The sequence below is a fragment of the Eptatretus burgeri genome, chromosome 3 (assembly GCF_056783735.1).
Source record: "Eptatretus burgeri isolate ZD-2024b chromosome 3, Ebu_testis_v1, whole genome shotgun sequence".
Classification (NCBI taxonomy): Eukaryota; Metazoa; Chordata; class Myxini; order Myxiniformes; family Myxinidae; genus Eptatretus; species Eptatretus burgeri.
In genome coordinates, this window is record NC_140963.1 from 5,727,774 (window position 1) to 5,748,660 (window position 20,887).

A 20,887-nucleotide genomic window follows, 5' to 3' on the forward strand; every position below is an offset into this window, starting at 1 on the left:
CAGGAACAGTCCAACTGTCACCAACCACCATTGCTGCTGTCTCCAACTGTCAGGAGCTGTCACCAACCGTCAGCAGGATCTCTCACCAACTCTAACAGGACAGTCCTGCCATCCTTTTATAGGCGATCAGTGTGGGTGAAGCCTCAACCACGACTTCAGCCAAATCCAGCTTGCCTATTGGCACATCGCTGCACCAAATCTCCAACCATCCATTCTCGTGATCATTCTCTCCCGACCATCGAACGAGAATCAACTCCCAATCAACACAGACCTGGCTTACGACGCCATGTTCGGGGCGCTGGACGAACGGAAAAAAGCAGCCACTTGCCGGAACTCCCGAGCGGAAGCATGAAGCGCCCACAGAACGTCAACGGGAAATTATCACCTCTTTGTTCAACCCGACACGAAGCAGAGCCAGTTAGCATCCAGAGAGCTGCTGGACGGGGTGTGGATCACCCATGGAAAAAGGTGTGCGTCAATCGTCGATGGAAGAAGGTGGGCCCTGAGGTAAACGATCCGAGACCACAGCCATGTTTGATCGTTAGAATGAACTGTTCCGGAAAAGTTTGCGGTGTGATTAATGACTCAAATGTCCTGGAAGTCCAATGTGAAAATGATAACTAAAATATAATGTGTAAATAAATCGTGTATTTCCAAGCCAATGTGTATTGATGGAAAGGGAATAGAATGAGTATCCGTTGGGCTAACGACCATCTTATCACGTGCGTGAACGGTGAATATCACTCGTGCAGAAATGAAAACTGACGTAAAACCATACGTCATGAACGCGTCGCAAAGAGGAAAAGGTTATCCAATAAGAAAGAAGGGGAACCTCTTCTCTACCCTTCTCCAACGTATCAGAGTTAGAATTCCACCAGACAAGGGGATGGGTCTATTCTGAACTTGCATTTATGGAAATAACTGTGTGAGGACCTGGATGTTGCGTGCATTACTCGGATCCGATTGTGAAATCCACAACAATCTAGATCCACAACAATGAGATCCGCCTGACGGAAGATCACCAAAGTTCTTTCCATGCCAACCGAACACCTACAAGCACCTATCCCTCTCCACATCGCTTCTTCAATCCCCAACCTGCCCCCTCTCTGTACACTCCCCTTAGCTTTTATTTTGGCAATTTCCATTCAGTATCTCTTACAGCATTTCATTCTGGTTTCCCATTCGATGATTCAGAGATCAGTAGATTGAGTTTCACTTTTCCACATCAGTTTCACTTTGGGATATCAGTTTTGATTCATCGCAACTTGTGATGCGATGCGAATGGCACACGAAAGACGTTGTCAAAACAATTTTCGGGGAATCCTTTTTTGATTCTCTGAAGGGCATGGAGTGGCTCAAGGGTCGTAAAAGGCTCTAAAGGTTCATAAAGGGGTCAAAGGTGTTTAAAGGGTCTCAGGGTTTTAAATGTCTTAAGGGGTTTAAGGGCAAAAGAGCAAAAGCGGTCTGAAGTGCCCAAATAGTCTGAAATTCTCCAAAGGGTCTTAAAAGGTCTATTTGTCTGAAAAGTAGATTGAAGACGGTCTTTACGTCTCAAAAGGGTCTAACTTACATGGCAAGTGACCCGTATTTTGCAGGTTTGACCCCATTTCTTTCTTTAAACCCGCGGATCCGTTCTAGTATCGTTAAAACCCGTGTTGGATGAAAAGTACGAACAATTTCAAAAACTCAATGTTTAGCTTCCATTCCACTCCCATGGATTCACACACAAAGTGATCCGTAGTGATCTCTATCCGATATGCAAGGTACCACTCTCGTCTGACTATTGGCTGTGTGACGTCATGAGCTTTACCCAACCGACCAGTTCCTTTAAAATCCTCATCTGTACGCATCACTTCCTCTCGTCTACCATTTGTCATCACCCCAAATCAATCGGTAGGCCTATTTGCTTTGCAGTTTGCTCTTTGACTTCTTACTGTGATATTTATTGATACTTTCGAGTATTTTGAATGGTAAGATTCAATTCGGATTCGTTTTCATTCGGATATAGGTGTCCACAAATTATCGTTCGAAATTCAGAGCATCATAAAAACATGAATGAAATACAATGATGCAGTTTGATGCTTGTGAATGAACAAACATTTTCTCAAAGTTTTATTATCAAGATTTGTCAAGATAATCACAGAGCATTCATCACCATTTATCATCAATTGGTCTTTATAAACCAGGAAACACTGCTCTTTATTGTGGGCATGCTATTTGCAGTAAATGTGACATCACGCGTCACAGGCGATAACTGGAAACGAAAAAAGTAAATAAAACTTTGACAAATGTTATGTATGTATGTATGTATGTATGTATGTATGTTGTCTCACTTGAAAACTAGTTATCACGACATATTAGTCAATATATCAAATAGTATTGTTTCCACTTTTGGTGAACCCTTTGCATGCTGCATTGTTTATGGCCACATGTTTCCCTGTTGCTTAATTATTACTTTCGAAATCTAAAGATTTCACATGTATATTGATGACTTCCGTCCTCTGTTTGTGTGTGTGTTTATGTGTTTGTTTGTAGGCACGATAACTCGAGAACGGAAGAAGCTACTAATGTCAAATTACACCACGTGATTCAGGAGGGTGATGGCTAGCGCCGATTAGATTTTGGTCAAAATCGGTCAAAGGTTAAGGTCACAGTGAGGTCAAACATAATTCCATCAATTCATGTGGAGAAATGGAGTATTTTTGCTTCGGTCGACGTTACGAGTTCGTTTTAACTTTGATTTTTGCGATCGCTTAGGACGCTTAACACTGGGTTGTCGAAATTCTGGTAAAAATCGGATGTTTTGGAGACGTTTTAAGATTGCATAAAAAATATTTCACTCGCCGCGTCACGGCTCGTCACGTGGTGCAGGGTGCTCGAGCAGAGGCGTCGTTGAGTCACGTAAAGGTTTTCCGTGTGCGCGCTGACTGTGTTTTCAATAAAGATGGTGTTTAAAAGTCATTTTTTATCCCAATAAAGGTTATCGTCGCATGGCTGACTCGCTAAGCCGTCGGATTATGTAAAGATTGTTGGTGGATGGCCGAATATTACGGTTTTGTGACTTTGATAAAATAATATTAAATAATTGTGTGGAGGAATGGAGATTTTTGCTTCGGTCGAAGTTACGATTTTTGATGGTTTGGTACAGAATCATCGTAGAAACTTCTGGTTTGTGTCGCTACCTTCTCTAGCGACAGCTTTTATTAGACAAGGTCAAAGGTCAAGTTGACGATTTCATAAGTACCAGTCTATGACTGCTTGTTTGTTTGTTTTTCATTCGGGCTGTGAATTTCAAGTGGTATTTGCAAGAAAACACAACTCGGGTGTCAAGTTAGATGGATAACCAAAATTAAAACAAAAAAAGTTTCAATTTTGTTTGTTTATCTTGTTGCAAATCTGCGACCACAGCACATCAAGGGTTTTAATTTTTTTTTTTTTAAACCCACATTCAATTCCTACCAACCCGTTTTTTGACGTATTCAACTCACCATGTGTGGTCTTATAGGGTCGACAGGACGTACAGGGCGTAAAGGAGTGAATCTGTAGAAAAGAAATTAACTTTGCAGTGCAACACGGCAATAATGGGCCAAGTGACCTCCTCGTGACTTTAAAATGCCTATGTAGGTGCATCGTGGTTAAAAAAATCTGATCGTAGAAAGTTTTGTCACAAATCAACTTTGGGAGTTCAAAGCAGTAAGGTCACAAACAAAAAAACATTTCGGTTTTACATAGAGAGATGGATAACCCATTTTACTGCTGCAGCCTCTTCTTCCTCTTCTCAGGAAGGTGGCATCACTTTTTTTTTTCTTCTTCTTCCATTGACCAGTTTACAGTGAGATCTCTCAACAAGGCCGTGGCTAATAGAGAAATGCTCAATCAGAAACTCATTCAATGTTATGGGAAAGCTTGCCCAGAAATGTCCAAAAAGTCCTTTGACAGCTCGTTTTAACATGCAACGAAAAAGGTCATTATACAACGGCTCTGGAAACACCCCCCAACCCCCTGTAAGTGTAATACTCAGACGTTTGGACATATACCCACCCACACCAAACTCCAAACCACAACTGCCACACGTTAGGTACGTAATTTTTGAATGGCCCCTGAGATAAGAGATAGTTAATGTTGTAAGAAATGAAATACATATCTCACCTGTGATTGAATATTTCTGTGATTGTGACCAGAAACCATTAGAAAATCAAAAAAATTAATGGTTGCCAAGGTTACCGGCTCCACCCACAACAACTCTGCCTGTCACCTTTCCGAGGTTGGCAAAATGAGTGCCAGCTTGCTGGTGTCCTGTGTCAGAGTGGCGACTCATCCAGGATTGTGTCCAATAGCCAAGTATACTGTTTCGGCAGCACCAACGCTCTGCACAGATTATGGTCCCAATGGATGGAAGCATGTATATTTGGTGAAGTTAGCTGAGATGGCATCCTTTTATTCTTCAAACTCTTTTCACCCTTGAGAGTTATATTACGTCTTCAGATGAGCAGTAACATTACCTTTAAATCGATGTATGGGTTGTATTTGTACTATGTTCGGTTTTTGAATCATTAGTGCATTTGAGAGGTCACTTGACTCCTCCGCCAATTTTACCAATCATGGTAAGATCTTAATTGACGGTTATTTTTCACATTTGACACCATATTTGATGATTGGAGGATACCACCTCACCACATATAGCAGTTGAAATCCAAAAGAAAATGGACTTTTTATGAAATATATATATATATATATATATATATATATATATATATATATATATATATATATATATATATATATATATATATATATATATACAAATATATTGTCGCGGATTCGCGCCCGCCGGCGTGCTGACGGCCACGTAACTCGAATCGCGGCACGTCGCCCACCGGACGGACAATCCAGTCGTGACCCTCTCGGACTAACGCCGGGAACCAGTCACGGGTGGACCTTTCGGTCTCACCACGATCGTGCCAATCGGCCCGCGCGTGGGATAGGGTTGCTCGCCAAATTCGACCTACCTAAGTACCCACACGGAGGGTAGACCGGGCGATCGCACCTCGCCGCAGGTCGACTTCGGACACGGGCCCCTTAAGCGACCCGTTCCGTACTATCGGGATAACCGAGCGGTGTTATTCGTCGACCTCGACGGTTCGATTAATTATCGGGCGTCTTAACCCACGACCAACCCTTTACGTGAAGCAAGATGAGGATTCAATGAAAGAAATGACGAAGCGAAGCGGGAAAACAGTTCAATAATAAGCACATTTATTTCGCGGCACACGGGAAGCACACATATACAATTCCACCAAAAGCACATGGAAAAGAAGAAGACAAAAAGCAAATGCGACAATGCAGATCTAATACCGACTACGCGAGCACACGGCAACACATACAATTTTACTTCACAGACGGCGCCGACAACACACATTCCCAAAGCAAAAGAAAAGAGAACCACCCTCCAGGATGAGGGGGTAGGCGGGCCTGGGGCAGAGACCGTGTCGGGCCTACCCGTCTGATGATGAGACGCGGAGCGGCGGTGGTGCCTCAACTCCGCGGGCCTCGCGGACAGTGTCTGGTAGGGGGTGGGAAGGGGGCCCCCTTTTGTCGCACTATCTCAGCGCGGGGGGAAACAGGAGGGGGTTGCTGATGCTCGGGGAAAGGAGGATTTCACAAAATCGCGGGTCCCGCGACGAGCGTCTCCACCACGACCTCGGTCGCGCCGCCGGCCTTTTCCTCCGCAGTTCCTCGAATCCGACGCGAGCACCCCCTCAACCGCCTTCGCCGCCTCTCCACAGCTCCGTCCTCTTCACTCCGACTCAGCGAACTCCCAATTCAACTCAACTCTTCCTCCGCTTCCAACTCAACTCTTCCTCCTGCGAACTGAACTGCCTCGACTGACGAACGCGGCCCCTTATATCCCCCGTGGCCTCGCTCCTTCATCTTTGACCCTCTGCCTCCGACCTTTCACCTCTCTTGCTGGCTCCCCATTGGCCCGAGGAAAAGTGGGCGTGAATGCTTTTTGATCCATGAATTTGCATATAGCGACCGCCCTCCAACGCCCTGGAGGCGGGGCCAAATCGCCCCTCGCTCACCGATTGGACGGAACAAAAGTGGGCGTGAGTCGTTTTTGATCCGTTTTTCTACGGAAAGTCCGCGATGCTTTTGAACACGCTGCTCGGTGCGCGCTCTACACGAGTCCAGCATCGGTGCCCACGAGTGGCGCGAGATGACGGTGATGCGATGGTGGCGAGTTGTGACGGTAAAGGTCGTGGCGGTTGTGGTGAAGCGGCGTTGTGGTTGGTGGTTGTTGTTGTGATGGCTGTTGAGACGTGGTTGGTGGTGGTAATAATGGCGGTTGGTCCAAAATAAAGATAGTAAAAGAAAAACGGCTATCCTGAAGAGTCGCAGCCTTCATGAATGACATTTATTCCCTCTAGACAACGGGTTTGGGCCTAACTACACATATACTTACCGAGATATCTCACCTAAGGGACCTGAATGGTGGTTTGCGAATTTGGTCAACCACAACACTACCCCCTCCCCTTTTTACAGACTCGTCCCGAGTCGTCAAATTTTTGTGTGCCAGCATGTGTAGTTTTCCCCCAGTACATTTTACCTACGGATCCCTGAGTGCGACATTCATGGTATTCGTGTCCCCAAAATAAATAACCTAAGGGCTGAGTAACTACCTAAACAAACTCACTCACACGGATGACTTAAATAAAATTGCCGGCGCTAAGACAAACATGCCGGGGGCGCACTCATATTTACAGTACATCTTAACCTTAACTTACAAATTTTACACTAAACCATGGCCCAGGATCAATGAGCTCTGCAAAAAGAAAGCAGTTAACAGGGAGCCAGGCTGCTCGCATGCAGTCTCTGGCTCAAAACAATGCAGGTGACAGGGAACGTGGCTGGCTGCTCACACGCAGTCCAAGGCCTTCCCTTTTGAACTGGACGCAGTGAACCACAACGGTGCATGGGCTGCACAAACGCAGTCTCCATGCCAGCTCAAGCGGCACACGCAATGAACACAACGAATGGATGGATGAATGGTTTGAACTGAACGCAGTGAACCACAACGGTGCATGGGCTGCACAAATGCAGTCTCCGTGCCAGCTCAAGTGGCACACGCAATGAACACTACAAATGGATGGGTGAATGGATGGACGCAAACACGGTGCACGGGCCGCCACTGCAGGCCCGTGTTGTCGCTGCCAACAGGGCAGTTCTCGCAGCTTGCAAACTGTTGCCTTGCGGATCCTGGCGCACATGGAAATGAACAGGGGGGGGGCAAAGCAAAATTGAACGGGGCTGGTGAACGTGGGCAGTGGGCATGGCATGGCAAAGGCAGCAGGCAAACACAGCCCGCAGAAGAAGGCCGCTGCAGGCAAACACAGCCGGCAGATGAACTGGCCGGCACGGGCCTTGAAGAAAAACAGCCAGCAGATGAACTGGCCGGCACAGGCCTTGCAGCACAGCAGCTGCAGACGATCCAGCCGGCACAGGCCTTGCAGCACAGCAGCTGCAGATGAAGTTGGCCAGCCTTTGCCGTTCCGTGGAGGTTGGTGGAGGGAGTGCGGTGGTGCTGGCCACTTGGAAGGCGGGCTCGGACCTACCTACCTGTCTCCCTCCCACCTATCGCCTTTGCCTGCCACTGTACATACCCACTCCCTTAATTTGTCAAACCCCAATTTAGCCCCAACTTATTTTTTTGTTGTTTTTATTTTTACTTCCCCACTATAAATCGTCCCCTAACCCCCTTTATCGTCCTTGTTCGGCTAACCTATCCTGTCACCTAGCCTACTCCCAACCCCTACGTTCCCTTCCCGGAGGGGAATAAGGGAGAGCTAACGTCCTGTGCCGAGGCCCAACGAAGCCTCAGAATGGCCTCCCCAGAGTTCCGCGATCTATAACCAAAGTGGGTCCAGCGGCCCACAACGACAGCGAGGGGATGGATGGTGCGGAGGGGTACATCTCCTAATCTACCCTAACCATTTAACTGTTAAACTACCCTGGGGCTTTCAACAAGCGCCTCTCGCTTAAACTATTGGTTCTATAAACCCAGATTCCCGTCGCCTGTGTTGGTGTCCTTACAATTTCGGGCCTCGCCCCCCAATTTTCTCTCCGTGCCCTCACACGGTCTCATGGCTGGGACACGTGGCTCCCTTTGGCAGGCACGACCCTCTGCCGAATCTCCCGCTATGGCACCCCCGGGCACTACACTGCCTCCGAGCCTTCCAGCTCCCTAACACCGGGGAGTGCCCCCCATGGCACCTCCCCTGAAACGCACACGTGGCAGGCTGGCTTCCCAGGCCCCTTTCCGAGGGTCACCCGTGCCCACAACACTGCCCACGCGGCTAATGGCGCCCCGGGCCCCCGCACCAAGCAGGCGCACCCGTGCCCACTACGCTATCCCGGCCCCCCATGGGCCCTTGGCCTACCACGGCCGACTAGCCTGGTGCCCGGGGTACCCACTCAGCGATACTCACCTTTCGCAGCCACGCTCCCAAGCCCGTCAACAGGGCTCCTGCACCCCTCCAAATGGGTTTCGAGCCTACTTTCCCACCAACAAAACAACCTCCATTTTTCAATTTGACTAACCCCCGAACTCAGTCTACACTGACCCCGGGGTCCCTTGGGCGGGAGTCACTCCTCCCCCCAATCACTCATCGCACCATGCATTCCCCATTCACTCCATACACACAGACCCGCTGGCCTCACTCACTCACCATGTACTCACCTCACAACTCTCCAACTCTTGAACACACACACCGCTGAACTCTGCCATCCTTCTAACTACATCCCCTAACTAACTCGTGCTCCCCCGTCGTCCCTTAAACTATAGCACGTTCCTTTTAACACTACGTAGCTAAACTACGTCCCCTCTACACATTCACAAGTCTGTCACTGTCTCCAAATCTCTAAAATAACTTTCATTTCCCCACCTAAAGCTCATCTAAATCCCTCTAACTAATCCATTCCACGGACTCCATGAGGACTTACCCCTGCCCCATGAAGTCGGTCTAACTAAGCTAACCCTTCCCCCTAACTAGTTTCCATCCTGTGCCCTAGGCCAAGGAGGTCTTCCACCCCTTGCCCAGGAATCCTGTGCACCCGAAAGTGAGGCTTGCTTTTTTTTTTTTCTTTACCTGCGCAGCACCAGCGCGGAAACTCAGAGCTCGCGCACTTTGCACCTGCCCGTGACGTCATGCAGCTGCACGTGTTCCTCGTCCCTCCTTGGACGGTACCATCCGGCAGGGATACCCCTCCTGCCGGATTCCAACCCCACGTGCAGCCATGACGTCACCGTGCGCATAAAAAAACAAGCCCCACGTCTCGAGGGGTTCCCCACGCGAACACATGTGCTTTGCCCGTTGGAACTTAACACACACGATCGCGTGGAGAACCCGTCCGGTCCAAATCCGTTTACCTGCCTAAACTTTGTCCGTCCGCGGGATCGGCAAATCCACCGCGTGCGTTTCCGGACCGGGACTTCACTCTCGCAAGCGAGCACGTGGTGGCCTCGTGCGTTGCACAGCACGGACCTCGTGCTCACTGCTGGGTGAACCCGGCACGGTCCCCGAAACAACTCCAGCCGCTACTCGGCTTCCTTTCCTCTGTCGTCGTCGTCGCCATTCGACCCACGCACTCCCGCGTGTTACGACGCTAACACACCTCACCATTACATTCACACCGGGAGACGCGGCTGCGTGCTCCCGCATGCCAACCGACATCTCCCTTACATACCGCTCTCTCACACACACGGTCTCCCTTGCACTCGGCCGTTCACTCACGCGTGCCTCACTACTCACACAGACCATACTACTTACACACGCGGGGGCACTCACCCGCGGTCCCTCATCCACACTCCGTGCCTCACTCACACACGCGGGGGCACTCACCCGCGGTGCCTCACTCATACTGGCCGTTTCATCCACACACACGGCCTCACTCACACACGGTGCCTCACCCACACACGGAGTGCTGGGAAGCACGTACCCTGGCACCATCGCCACCACACCACTCACACACGGGGTCGCTTCCACACACGGGGACGCACTCACACCTTGCATCACACACACCGGGACAACCACACTGGGGATTCGTGTCCCCACAAGGGTCTCCGGGGCCTCCACACCCCCCAAGCTCTCCGTGCACCCGTTCGCAGAACTCCTCCCCTCAACCTCGCAAAGCACGACCGAACTCACCTGGTCGTGACTCGCCTCAAGGGGGTATACTCCCTCCCCTCGTTCCTGGAGGAGGCTATCCCGCTGCTCGCACTGGGTCCCCACACGCTCCGCGAGCTCACCCCCATTATCCTCCACTACCTCCGTGTGTGTGTGTGCGTCACTTACCCCGTCTTCATCGTGCAGTCTCTCCTCTATTTTTTCTGTCTCCCGTGTCTCTGCCAACTCGGTCACCTCTTCACCCTTTACCTCCCTTGTCTCAACTATTATTTCCGTTGTCGTCACCTCGTGTCTCGTCTCGCACGTTTTGGTCTCCCCATTTAATTTTTCCCTTTCGGTTACCGTCGCCTCTTCTGTCACGACCCTCGCCCAACACGCCCCCCGAATTATTTTTTTACCCGCCTCCACCGTGGGCCTGTCAGCCGCTGCACCCCCTTCCAGCTCGTTTGCTCCCACACGTGGAGTCGCCATTCCCAGCTCCCTGGTCACGGCCTTCATGCCCGCCTGCAGGCATCGGCCCATGTTCTGCGTCTCACCCCGTAGCTCTTTCATTTCTTCCTTCATGTTTGCTTCCATTCCGTTTATTTGCTTGTTCATTTCGTTTTTCATTTCATTTGTATTTGTATCCATCTTTTCGTTCATGCCTTTCATTTCGTTTTTCATTTCATTTGTATTTGTATCCATCTTTTCGTTCATGCCTTTCATTTCGTTTTTCATTTCATTTGTATTTGGATCCATCCTTGCTGTCATTGCCGCCAGCATGGCGCATAGCTGGACCATGTCGGATGCACTCAGCTGAGCCGTTTCGGCAAGGGTTGGGGAAGGGTTTTGGTGGAGAGGGGGGGGGGAGGTGTCATACACCGCGGCCGCTGCCGCACCCATTTCGGGCTCTGGGTTCAGTTGGGCGAGTTCGTTTTCCTGTACAACCAACATTTCCTGCACGGGGATTTCATCCTGAGCCATGGATTCTACACATTCTACATCCATAGCTGGAGACAGGAGAGCCCGTTTTCCCGTTCTCCGTTACCAGTGCCGTGAGGAGGGCGATGGGTTTATATCCCACTCCTGACACCAGTGTCGCGGATTCGCGCCCGCCGGCGTGCTGACGGCCACGTAACTCAAATCGCGGCACGTCGCCCACCGGACGGACAATCCAGTCGTGACCCTCTCGGACTAACGCCGGGAACCAGTCACGGGTGGACCTTTCGGTCTCACCGCGATCGTGCCAATCGGCCCCCGCGTGGGATAGGGTTGCTCGCCAAATTCGACCTACCTAAGTACCCACACGGAGGGTAGACCGGGCGATCGCACCTCGCCGCAGGTCGACTTCGGACACGGGCCACTTAAGCGACCCGTTCCGTACTATCGGGATAACCGAGCGGTGTTATTCGTCGACCTCGACGGTTCGATTAATTATCGGGCGTCTTAACCCACGACCAACCCTTTACGTGAAGCAAGATGAGGATTCAATGAAAGAAATGACGAAACGAAGCGGGAAAACAGTTCAATAATAAGCACATTTATTTCGCGGCACACGGGAAGCACACATATACAATTCCACCAAAAGCACATGGAAAAGAAGAAGACAAAAAGCAAATGCGACAATGCAGATCTAATACCGACTACGCGAGCACACGGCAACACTTGTACAATTTTACTTCACAGACGGCGCCGACAACACACATTCCCAAAGCAAAAGAAAAGAGAACCACCCTCCAGGATGAGGGGGTAGGCGGGCCTGGGGCCGAGACCGTGTCGGGCCTACCCGTCTGATGATGAGACGCGGAGCGGCGGTGGTGCCTCAACTCCGCGGGCCTCGCGGACAGTGTCTGGTCGGGGGTGGGAAGGGAGCCCCCTTTTGTCGCACTATCTCAGCGCGGGGGGGAAACAGGAGGGGGTTGCTGATGCTCGGGGAAAGGAGGATTTCACAAAATTGCGGGTCCCGCGACGAGCGTCTCCACCACGACCTCGGTCGCGCCGCCGGCCTTTTCCTCCGCAGTTCCTCGAATCCGACGCGAGCACCCCCTCAACCGCCTTCGCCGCCGCCGCCTCTCCACAGCTCCGTCCTCTTCACTCCGACTCCGCGAACTCCCAACTGCGAACTGCCACTTCAACTCAACTCTTCCTCCGCTTCCAACTCAACTCTTCCTCCTGCGAACTGAACTGCCTCGACTGACGAACGCGGCCCCTTATATCCCCCGTGGCCTCGCTCCTTCATCTTTGACCCTCTGCCTCCGACCTTTCACCTCTCTTGCTGGCTCCCCATTGGCCCGAGGAAAAGTGGGCGTGAATGCTTTTGATCCATGAATTTGCATATAGCGACCGCCCTCCAACGCCCTGGAGGCGGGGCCAAATCGCCCCTCGCTCACCGATTGGACGGAACAAAAGTGGGCGTGAGTCGTTTTTGATCCGTTTTTCTGCGGAAAGTCCGCGATGCTTTTGAACACGCTGCTCGGTGCGCGCTCTACACGAGTCCAGCATCGGTGCCCACGAGTGGCGCGAGATGACGGTGATGCGATGGTGGCGAGTTGTGACGGTAAAGGTCGTGGCGGTTGTGGTGAAGCAGCGTTGTGGTTGGTGGTTGTTGTTGTGATGGCTGTTGAGACGTGGTTGGTGGTGGTAATAATGGCGGTTGGTCCAAAATAAAGATAGTAAAAGAAAAACGGCTATCCTGAAGAGTCGCAGCCTTCATGAATGACATTTATTCCCTCTAGACAACGGGTTTGGGCCTAACTACACATATACTTACCGAGATATCTCACCTAAGGGACCTGAATGGTGGTTTGCGAATTTGGTCAACCACAACAATATACATAATTTATATATGTCCCCTTGCTGAAACGGCAGCAGGTGGCAGCTCGTGTGTTTACAATCTATGAATTGCGAGAAATTGACCATTTAAAACTCCTATTTAGGTGCACCGTGGGAAATAATGTGATCATATAAAGTTTTGTGGCGATTAACCTGAGAGGCTCAGAGGAGTAGGGTCACAATCAAACAAACAATCAAACATTTTGTATGTATACATATGGATGTATGGATGTATATATTTTTTCATCAACCGCTGTCAGAACGGGAACCCAACAGGTTCACGGGTCGTCTGGTATATTACTTAAACTCTCATCTTGTATATATGTACGCATGTATGTATGTATGAATGTTCCCAAAATACAGCCAAAACGGTACACGATAGCGCAAAAATTTTCAGCCCACTTTACTCACCATTCTCCTGCGGTGTGCAGTATGAAGTTTCGTTCAAATCGGGCAATGAAGAAAAAATTATTTTAAAAAATCAATTCCCGATTCAGTCAAGTACTCTTCGGGAGAATTTGATCAATGCAAACAACCTCAGCAGTATAGATCGCTGGAGCTATCTTTCCTTTTTCTTGAAATGATTTATTTTAAAATCTCAAACATTTAGTACAGACAAAGAACGATTTATTTTTAAGCATAAAATAAACAATCGCTATTTTGATCTAATACTTCATTGTTCATTAATAAATAAAATCGTGTTTCGAAGATTACGCACAATAATTTCTTCGACTTTCTTTTCTCTGTTTATTTTTCACATTGACGCGCAATATCACGTTTCATTCAAATCGGGCAACGAAAAAATTATTAAAAAATCAATTCCCTATTCAGTCAAGTACTCTTTGGGAGAATTTGATCAATGCAAACATCAGCAGTATAGTTCGCTGGAGCTATCTTCTTTTATTTCTTGAAATGATTTTTTCATCAACCGCTGTCACAACAGGAACCCAGCGGGTTCACGGGTCGTCTACTAATAACTAATGATTGCACTTGACCTTCTGAGAGTAAACGCAGGAGAGGCTGAAGGAGGAAGGTGTGGGTTGGTGTTGTGGGAATGACTCAGAGGGTTAAACAATCCTTGGTATAACTATAGTTATTTCCAAGTACGTATTTTACATAAGCATATAGTAATTAAATGTAGTATCAGATATGCATCCCCATTATGTTCAGAAAGACACTGTGAACCTTCCCCAACGTCTCTGTCTCGACTCATCAACCCCTTTGCTCCCATTTATTTAATGCATTTTTCTTCTGCGATTTGTCGAAATGTTTATTTTGAATACGCATGCAAGACCTTGCAGCGCAAGTTTGGCGGGAAAATAAATAAGTGCTGTCAAACAGCGGTTAACGGTGGTTGATTCACCTCAGGAAGCTGGTGGTGAAACTTTTATGGGTTGAGGTGAATGCCGTTGGAGCTCATGGGAATGCCATTGCGTCGAGTCACTCCATCCACAAGCAGATTAACGATCAATGGCCAGTGAGAGGGGAGGGGCGTGGGCCTCATGAGGGACTCTCATACCCAAAGTAATCAAGGCAGGCACACCAGGAAAAAAACAAAAGCAAATACACAAAAGCATATTCAAGTGTCAGGTCAGGCCAGATCATATCTGTGACTTGCTGGAGGTATCATGTAAACCTGAACTAACCTGTTCCATTGTCGGGTTGTCGGCAACTAAACCGTCTCCCCCACCAGGTTTTTTGGTGAGGAGGGTGTTTGGATCTGGACACCCAACAGGATTAAAAACAAAACCTGTCAAAGGATGGAGGAGCTCCTTGTGAGCTAACAGCCATCCATATCTAGTGCTCAACTGTGCCTGCGGACATCCTCCTGCAGTTGGGTTACTTCTTATTAGGAGATTGATGGCAGGATTTGCACTGCGGCCAACGTAAAACCCTTCATTCCACAAAACATTCTGGAAGCAAAAATAAATCTGAAAACCCACTCCGTGGGAGTGCCTCCTGTGCAGCTTACCTTCGCAGGGCAGCTCACCGGATGATGGGATTGGGGCAAAGCCTTCGGGACCCCAATCTTTGATGATAGGAGGGAAATCACGGGGTAACATTCCCGGGTCAGATTGCGGGAGAGTGTGTCGGAGTGGTGCTGAGGCGGTCCCTCCGGGTGGGTGCCTGGAATGTCCTATCTCCAAGAGAGGATGATCACCTGTCTCTGTTAGCATCTGAGCTCAAGCATTTGAACATCAGTATTAGAACACTCTCTGAGGTTCGGAGACCGGATTGCGGCGAGATCATGGTGGGTGGTTACACCTACTATTGGTCGAGTCGCTCTGATGGTTACCATACCCAAGGAGTTGCTGTAGCTGTATCAAATAACCTGACTCCAATGATAATTGAGGTAACATCAGTCAACGAGTGTATTATGAGACGAAGGATTCGTCACTCCTTGGGTGTCATTTCCCTGGTCTCTGTATGTGCTCCGACTGAGGTGAGTGATCTCACCGTGAAGGACGCATTCTATGCCACGCTCGAGTCTGTGGTGGATCAGTTCCCCAAGCAAGATACACTTCAAGTCTTGGGAGATTTCAATGCATCGACTGGAACTGATAGGGATGGTTATGAGACGTGTTGGCCCCCATCGGTCTGGAACTGTGAACCTGAATAGCATGAAGTTCCTTGACTTTGCAAGAAGTCATGGAATTAGGATGGCTGTTTCATGGTTTCAGCGCCCACAAGCTCATCGCTGGACTTGGCATTCCAACGCTGGTGGTGTGGCAAAGGAGATTGACCATGGGCTCGTTGATGGTCGCTGGAGAATGATCCAAAACTGCAGGGTCCAACGGAGTGCTCAGTTCCTCAATATTGATCACTGGCTTGTTGTAGCAACTCTAAAGTTGCACCTTAAATCCAGAAGAATGGTACCATCCCAGCCGAGGCTTGATGTTGGCAAGCTCAAGGATGAGAATGTAGCTGAGGAGTTTGCGAACAAGCTGAGTAGAGATTTGGTGGGGTCTGGCTGCATTGGGAGATCCTGAAGAGTTGTGGAGTGCCTTCCAGACCACCGCCCTTGATGTTGCCGGTGGATGTCTTGGAACTCACCGAAGGGCGAAGAGGAATTTGGTGTCTCAAGTGACACTGGATACAATTGACGAGAGTCGCAGGGCCAGGCTGAATGGCAGAGCTGAGCTGTTCAGGGAGCTGAGGTGTAAAACTGTAAGTGCACTAAGGGTGGACAAGGAAGCCTATGTGTGAGGAATCTGTGAGGGGGTAGAGCATCACCTGTGATCAAGTGGTTCTTGTCCTGCTTGCAGGGGATTTCCCGCATTGCGTTCATCCAAGCCCATCCCTCGGTACTGCAGTTCGAGCAGAGGGTGGTGGGCTCTTGACAGAAGAGTCAAAAGTGAAGACCCACTGGGCCGGTTACTTTGAGCGATTGTACCAGCCTGATCCACCAGCTGTCGAGTTGGACATCAGGGGTGTTACAATCCCTGTTGCTGACCCTCCAATCAACTGTGGTCCACCTTCTTTTGTGGAAACACAGGCTGCGATGAACCGGTTGAAATGGGATGAAGCTCGAGGGATCTGTGGCATCCATGCTGAACTTCTCAAGGCTGGTGGAAATGCTGCACTTCTGTCATTGCATGCAGTTCTGTACTCTGCATGGAACACAGGCATCATCCCAACTAACTGGAAGAGGGGCCTTGTTGTCCCTCTCTGAAAAGGAAAGGGTGATTGCCAAGACTGCAACAACTACCGAGGGGTGACGCTGCTCTCAGTGCCGGGCAAGGTCTTTGCCTGGATAATTATTGATAGGGTTCACCAACATCTGCTTGAGCACCAGCGTCCAGAGCAGTCAGGCTTTACCCCAGAGAGGTCAACGATCCTCTTCTCTTGGGGTTCTCACCCAACGTAGACGAGAGTTTCTGCAGGGGCTGCTTGCAGCCTATGTTGATCTCTGTCAAGCGTTTGATTCAGTGAATCGGGATGTCCTCTGGAGGATTCTTAGTCTTCGTGGGGTGCCACCAAAACTGATCGATCTGATGTCTGAACTTTACTCTGGTACCGAGAGTGCTGTGAGATGTTGTGGTACCATCTCTGACTTATTTCCAGTTGTTACTGGAGTTCGTCGGAGGTGTGCACTGGCCCCTACACTTTTCAGCACTTGCATGGACTGGATTCTAAGGAGCATGTTGCAGAGATCAAGCTGTGGTACATTGTTTGGGAATGTCAACATCTCTGACCTTGATTTCGCAGATGATGCAGTCATCCTTGCGGAGAGTCTGGATGTCCTTTTAGGGGCCCTCGAGGTGCAAAATGAGGAGTCTGAGCTGCTGGGATTACGGGTTTCCTGGTTCAAAACTAAGATCCAGGCTTTCAATGACATCTTGGATGCTGCTATCTTGTCTGTGCCTGTTTGTGGTGAGGATGTTGATGTCGTGGAGAGATTCACGAACCTTGGCAGTGATATTCATGTCTCTGCTGGCTATGAGCCAGAGGTCAACAGACGTCTGGGTCGGGTCTGGGGAGTCATGGATTCACTGGATCATGGAGTGTGGCGCTGCCAGTGTCTGTGCAGGAGGACGAAAGTCTGAGTCATCAGGTCCTTGGTGCTTGCAGTCTTGCACTATGGATGTGAGACTTGGACTCTGACCAGGGATCTGAGATGGACACTTAATTCCTTTGGTACCAGGTCTCTTCGGAGAATCCTTGGTTATCACTGTTCGGAGTTTGTGTCCAATGAGCAGTTGCTGAGAGAGACTCAAATGAGACTTGTTACCTGCATAGTCCGTGAGCATCAGCTGTGGCTGTCTGGACATGTGGCTCGTTTTCCTGACGCTGATCTTGCAGGGAGTCTCGTGAGTGGAAGATGCCAATGGGCCGACCATGTGCCTCATGGTTGCAGAAGGTTTATCAGCATCTCAAGGAGATGGGGATGGGCCAGGCATCTGCCTGAGGGTGGGCAGACGGAGGCCCCTGGAATACCCGCAGAAAGTGGACGCTGCGAAGCGCTGCTCTGGCGCATGCTCCCAAACCTGACATGTTCATATATAATTGAAGATAGTACTAATCGTATTATACAAATGAAAATATTCAGAAAAATAATTTTGATGTTTTGTTTTTTGTGAACATGGAAGGAAAATCCATGGAGGAAAATGGAAGAGCTAGTGCACTGAACGGATAAGGACGTAACAGACATGAACAAGACGCAAAACACATGTATATGGAGAAGGAAAATCCAAGGAAGAAAAACTGGAAAATGAGGAGGAGGGATTTTGGTAGGGCTAACGAGGGTAGAAAAGATCATGGTTTTGGATTGGGGACGATGTGAGATGGCGGTGAACAGCTGTCTTGAAGACCTGGAGAGAAGAATAAGATTGAAGAGTGTGTGGATGTTTGTTCCACAGATGGGAAAAATAAGAACAAATGAGTGGAGGTGAGCAGTGATCATGAATTTAGCTAGTTTGACCGGAAGGGATGGTGGACAACGTGCACCCTGCAGAAACCTGAAGCGTGTACGTGGGTGGTGGTGGGGGGGGGGGGAGACAAAGCACAGAAAGAGCAGAGTGTGCAACACCAGAAAGGAGGTGGTAAAAGACAGAGACCATCAACCTGTCTGCGATGGCAAAGTGACAGGCCCATACACTCAGCTTCAGTGTGGGAGATTCCAATGATCTGGAAGGCATTAAGCTGAGCAAGATGTGAGGCAGGGGAGCCAGCCCAGAGTTGAGAGCAGTACTCCATCAAGCTACGGATGAAGGCCTTGTCGGTGGATAGTTTAGTTGTGCCAAGGAAGAACTTTGTATGATGAAGGATGCCCAGTCGGCGGCTGGCTTTGGAGGCCGACGTTGAAATGTGGTTTTTCCGAGAAAAATCATGGCTGATGGTGTGACCCAGGAGTTTGAATGACTGAACTTCATCAAGGGTATTGTTAAGAAAGTAAATAGGATGTTTGCTCGATGATCTTTTCAGAGAGAGATAGTGACAGTGTGAGATTTGTCAGGATTGAAAGCCATGTTCCAAGTGTTTGACCATCTTGTGATTTTTTTTCAAGGTCTGAAAAGAGGGAAGATGCTGCAGCCTGCCTGTCTGAAGGATGAGGGATGTCACGGCAGAGGGTGGAGTCACCAGCAAATAGTTAAAGAAGATTTTCCCGAGTCAGAGATCATTGATGAAGATCAGGAATAGGACTGGGCCAGAACATTGACTTGGGGCACTTCAACCTTGACAGGGAGAGGAGACGAAAGGCTTCTGTTGAGAGCTACATGTTGGCTAGAGAGTAGAGGAAGTCAGTAAGTCATGTGTGGAGTCGGCCTTGGATGCCGTAGGCAGACAGTTTAGAGAGTAAGGCAGGATGCCAGACTGTATCAAAAGCATGAGATATTATATGTCCAGAGACAGCCCTGGTCTCATGTCTGACATCGAGGGCCTCCATCCATTGTTGGGTCAGTAGAAGCAGCATGTCCAAGATGGAGTGACTTGGGCTGAAACCAAATTGGTGATCTGAGATGAGATTGTTGGAGAAAAGGAAAGATTTCAAATCAACTGTAATGATGGATTCCATGATCTTCCTGATGATTGGAAATAAGCTAAACAGTCTGCAGTTGAGGGGATTAGTTTTTGCTCCTTTTTATGGAATACAGTGACATTAGCTGATTTCTAAGCAGAATGAAGATCACTGAGTGCAAATGACAGGGCGAAAAGTGCGGAGAGAGGATTTGCAAGACCAGCAGAGAAGGTCATTAGGACACGTGAACCGATGACAACTGGTCCAGTGGCAGAATCAGAGTCGACGGTTGAAAGAACCTTCTCCACCTTCTCAGGTGCAAAAGACAGAGTAAATTATTCATTCATTCTGAAAAATTGAGCATGGCTTTAAGGTCATTTTCCAACAATAAACAATGGTGGAATTGTTGTTTATCGATGGAGTTATATTCTACAAAACCAACATGACAAAAATAAAAATAAAAATTTACATCCAGAGGATATCAAAAAAAAAATAACACAATCCCCTTGATATGGAGAAAAACAGACCAATTACAAAAAGCTAATTACATATCCATCAGGGTCCTTTGGTCAAAGCTACAGGTGAAGGAATTGAAGAGGACAAGGTGAGAGGGACAGGGAGAGGAAACTAAAGCAGTAAAACTCTCAATGGTCAGATATTCTTCGGGGCGCGGTCGAGTGGCGGCAATGTGGCTGTACGGTCAAGTGCCTGCAGTTGCGTATTTGAGTGACAGCAGGGTTTCGGGTACGGTCCATTGTCAGTGCAGGCTCTCTGCCATCATAGGCCACACCACCAGGAATGACGGTACAGCCCAAGGCAGTGAGAGGAGCCGGCATCATTTTTTTGTCTCTGGTTCTGCTTGTTGAGGCTTTATAGAGCATCATTATGGAGCATAATTTTCATATGGAATTGAAGAAATAAAATGGACACGACAGCAAACAAATATTTTCGGAAATGCTCATCCCACACCTGTTTATCCTTGTATTGCAGGTGTACTGGCGAAGGCGGAAAGACACTGACGAAGAGGTAAGAAGAGCAAATGGACAAATAATGTCAAAATATGGCCCCCTTTTTAAGAACCCAAATTCTGTTTTCAGGCACTCATCGGACCAGAGGTAACCGATGCAGATGGTGATAAAAAGCAGGAAAAGCCCCAAAAAGATGATGTAATCCATGTGGAACCTCCTTTGCAGGACACCCCAGATCCTGAGGCAAGATGGATTTTTTTTAACTCTATTTATTTATATACAGTCAAAGACTCATGCAGTAACAAAACAAATCATACACACACATGCAGATAAAGACATTAGACAAGATGGGGCATGTCAGTGTATACAGCCAGTGAGTGACCTGTGGGAAGTGATATAATTTTGTGGAGAACTCCCTGTGCTAGTAATGTGACATTGTGATGGGCGTGGTCAAATGCTGACTG

At 48.7% G+C, this 20,887-nt stretch overlaps 1 protein-coding gene across 2 annotated transcripts in view; it reads left to right on the plus strand.

Moving 5' to 3' along the window:
* The window catches only part of LOC147029327 (uncharacterized), a 46,183-nt gene that overhangs the window by 14,429 nt on the left and 10,867 nt on the right, over positions 1-20,887 (plus strand). Inside the window, exons 4-5 of one of the 2 annotated variants that reach the window (XM_085872293.1) lie at positions 20,446-20,481; positions 20,553-20,666. In XM_085872293.1, coding sequence (XP_085728419.1) covers positions 20,446-20,481; positions 20,553-20,666 — 150 coding nt within the window. The remainder of the gene's footprint in view (positions 1-20,445; positions 20,482-20,552; positions 20,667-20,887) is intronic. The other variant, XM_085872294.1, reaches the window with a different exon arrangement.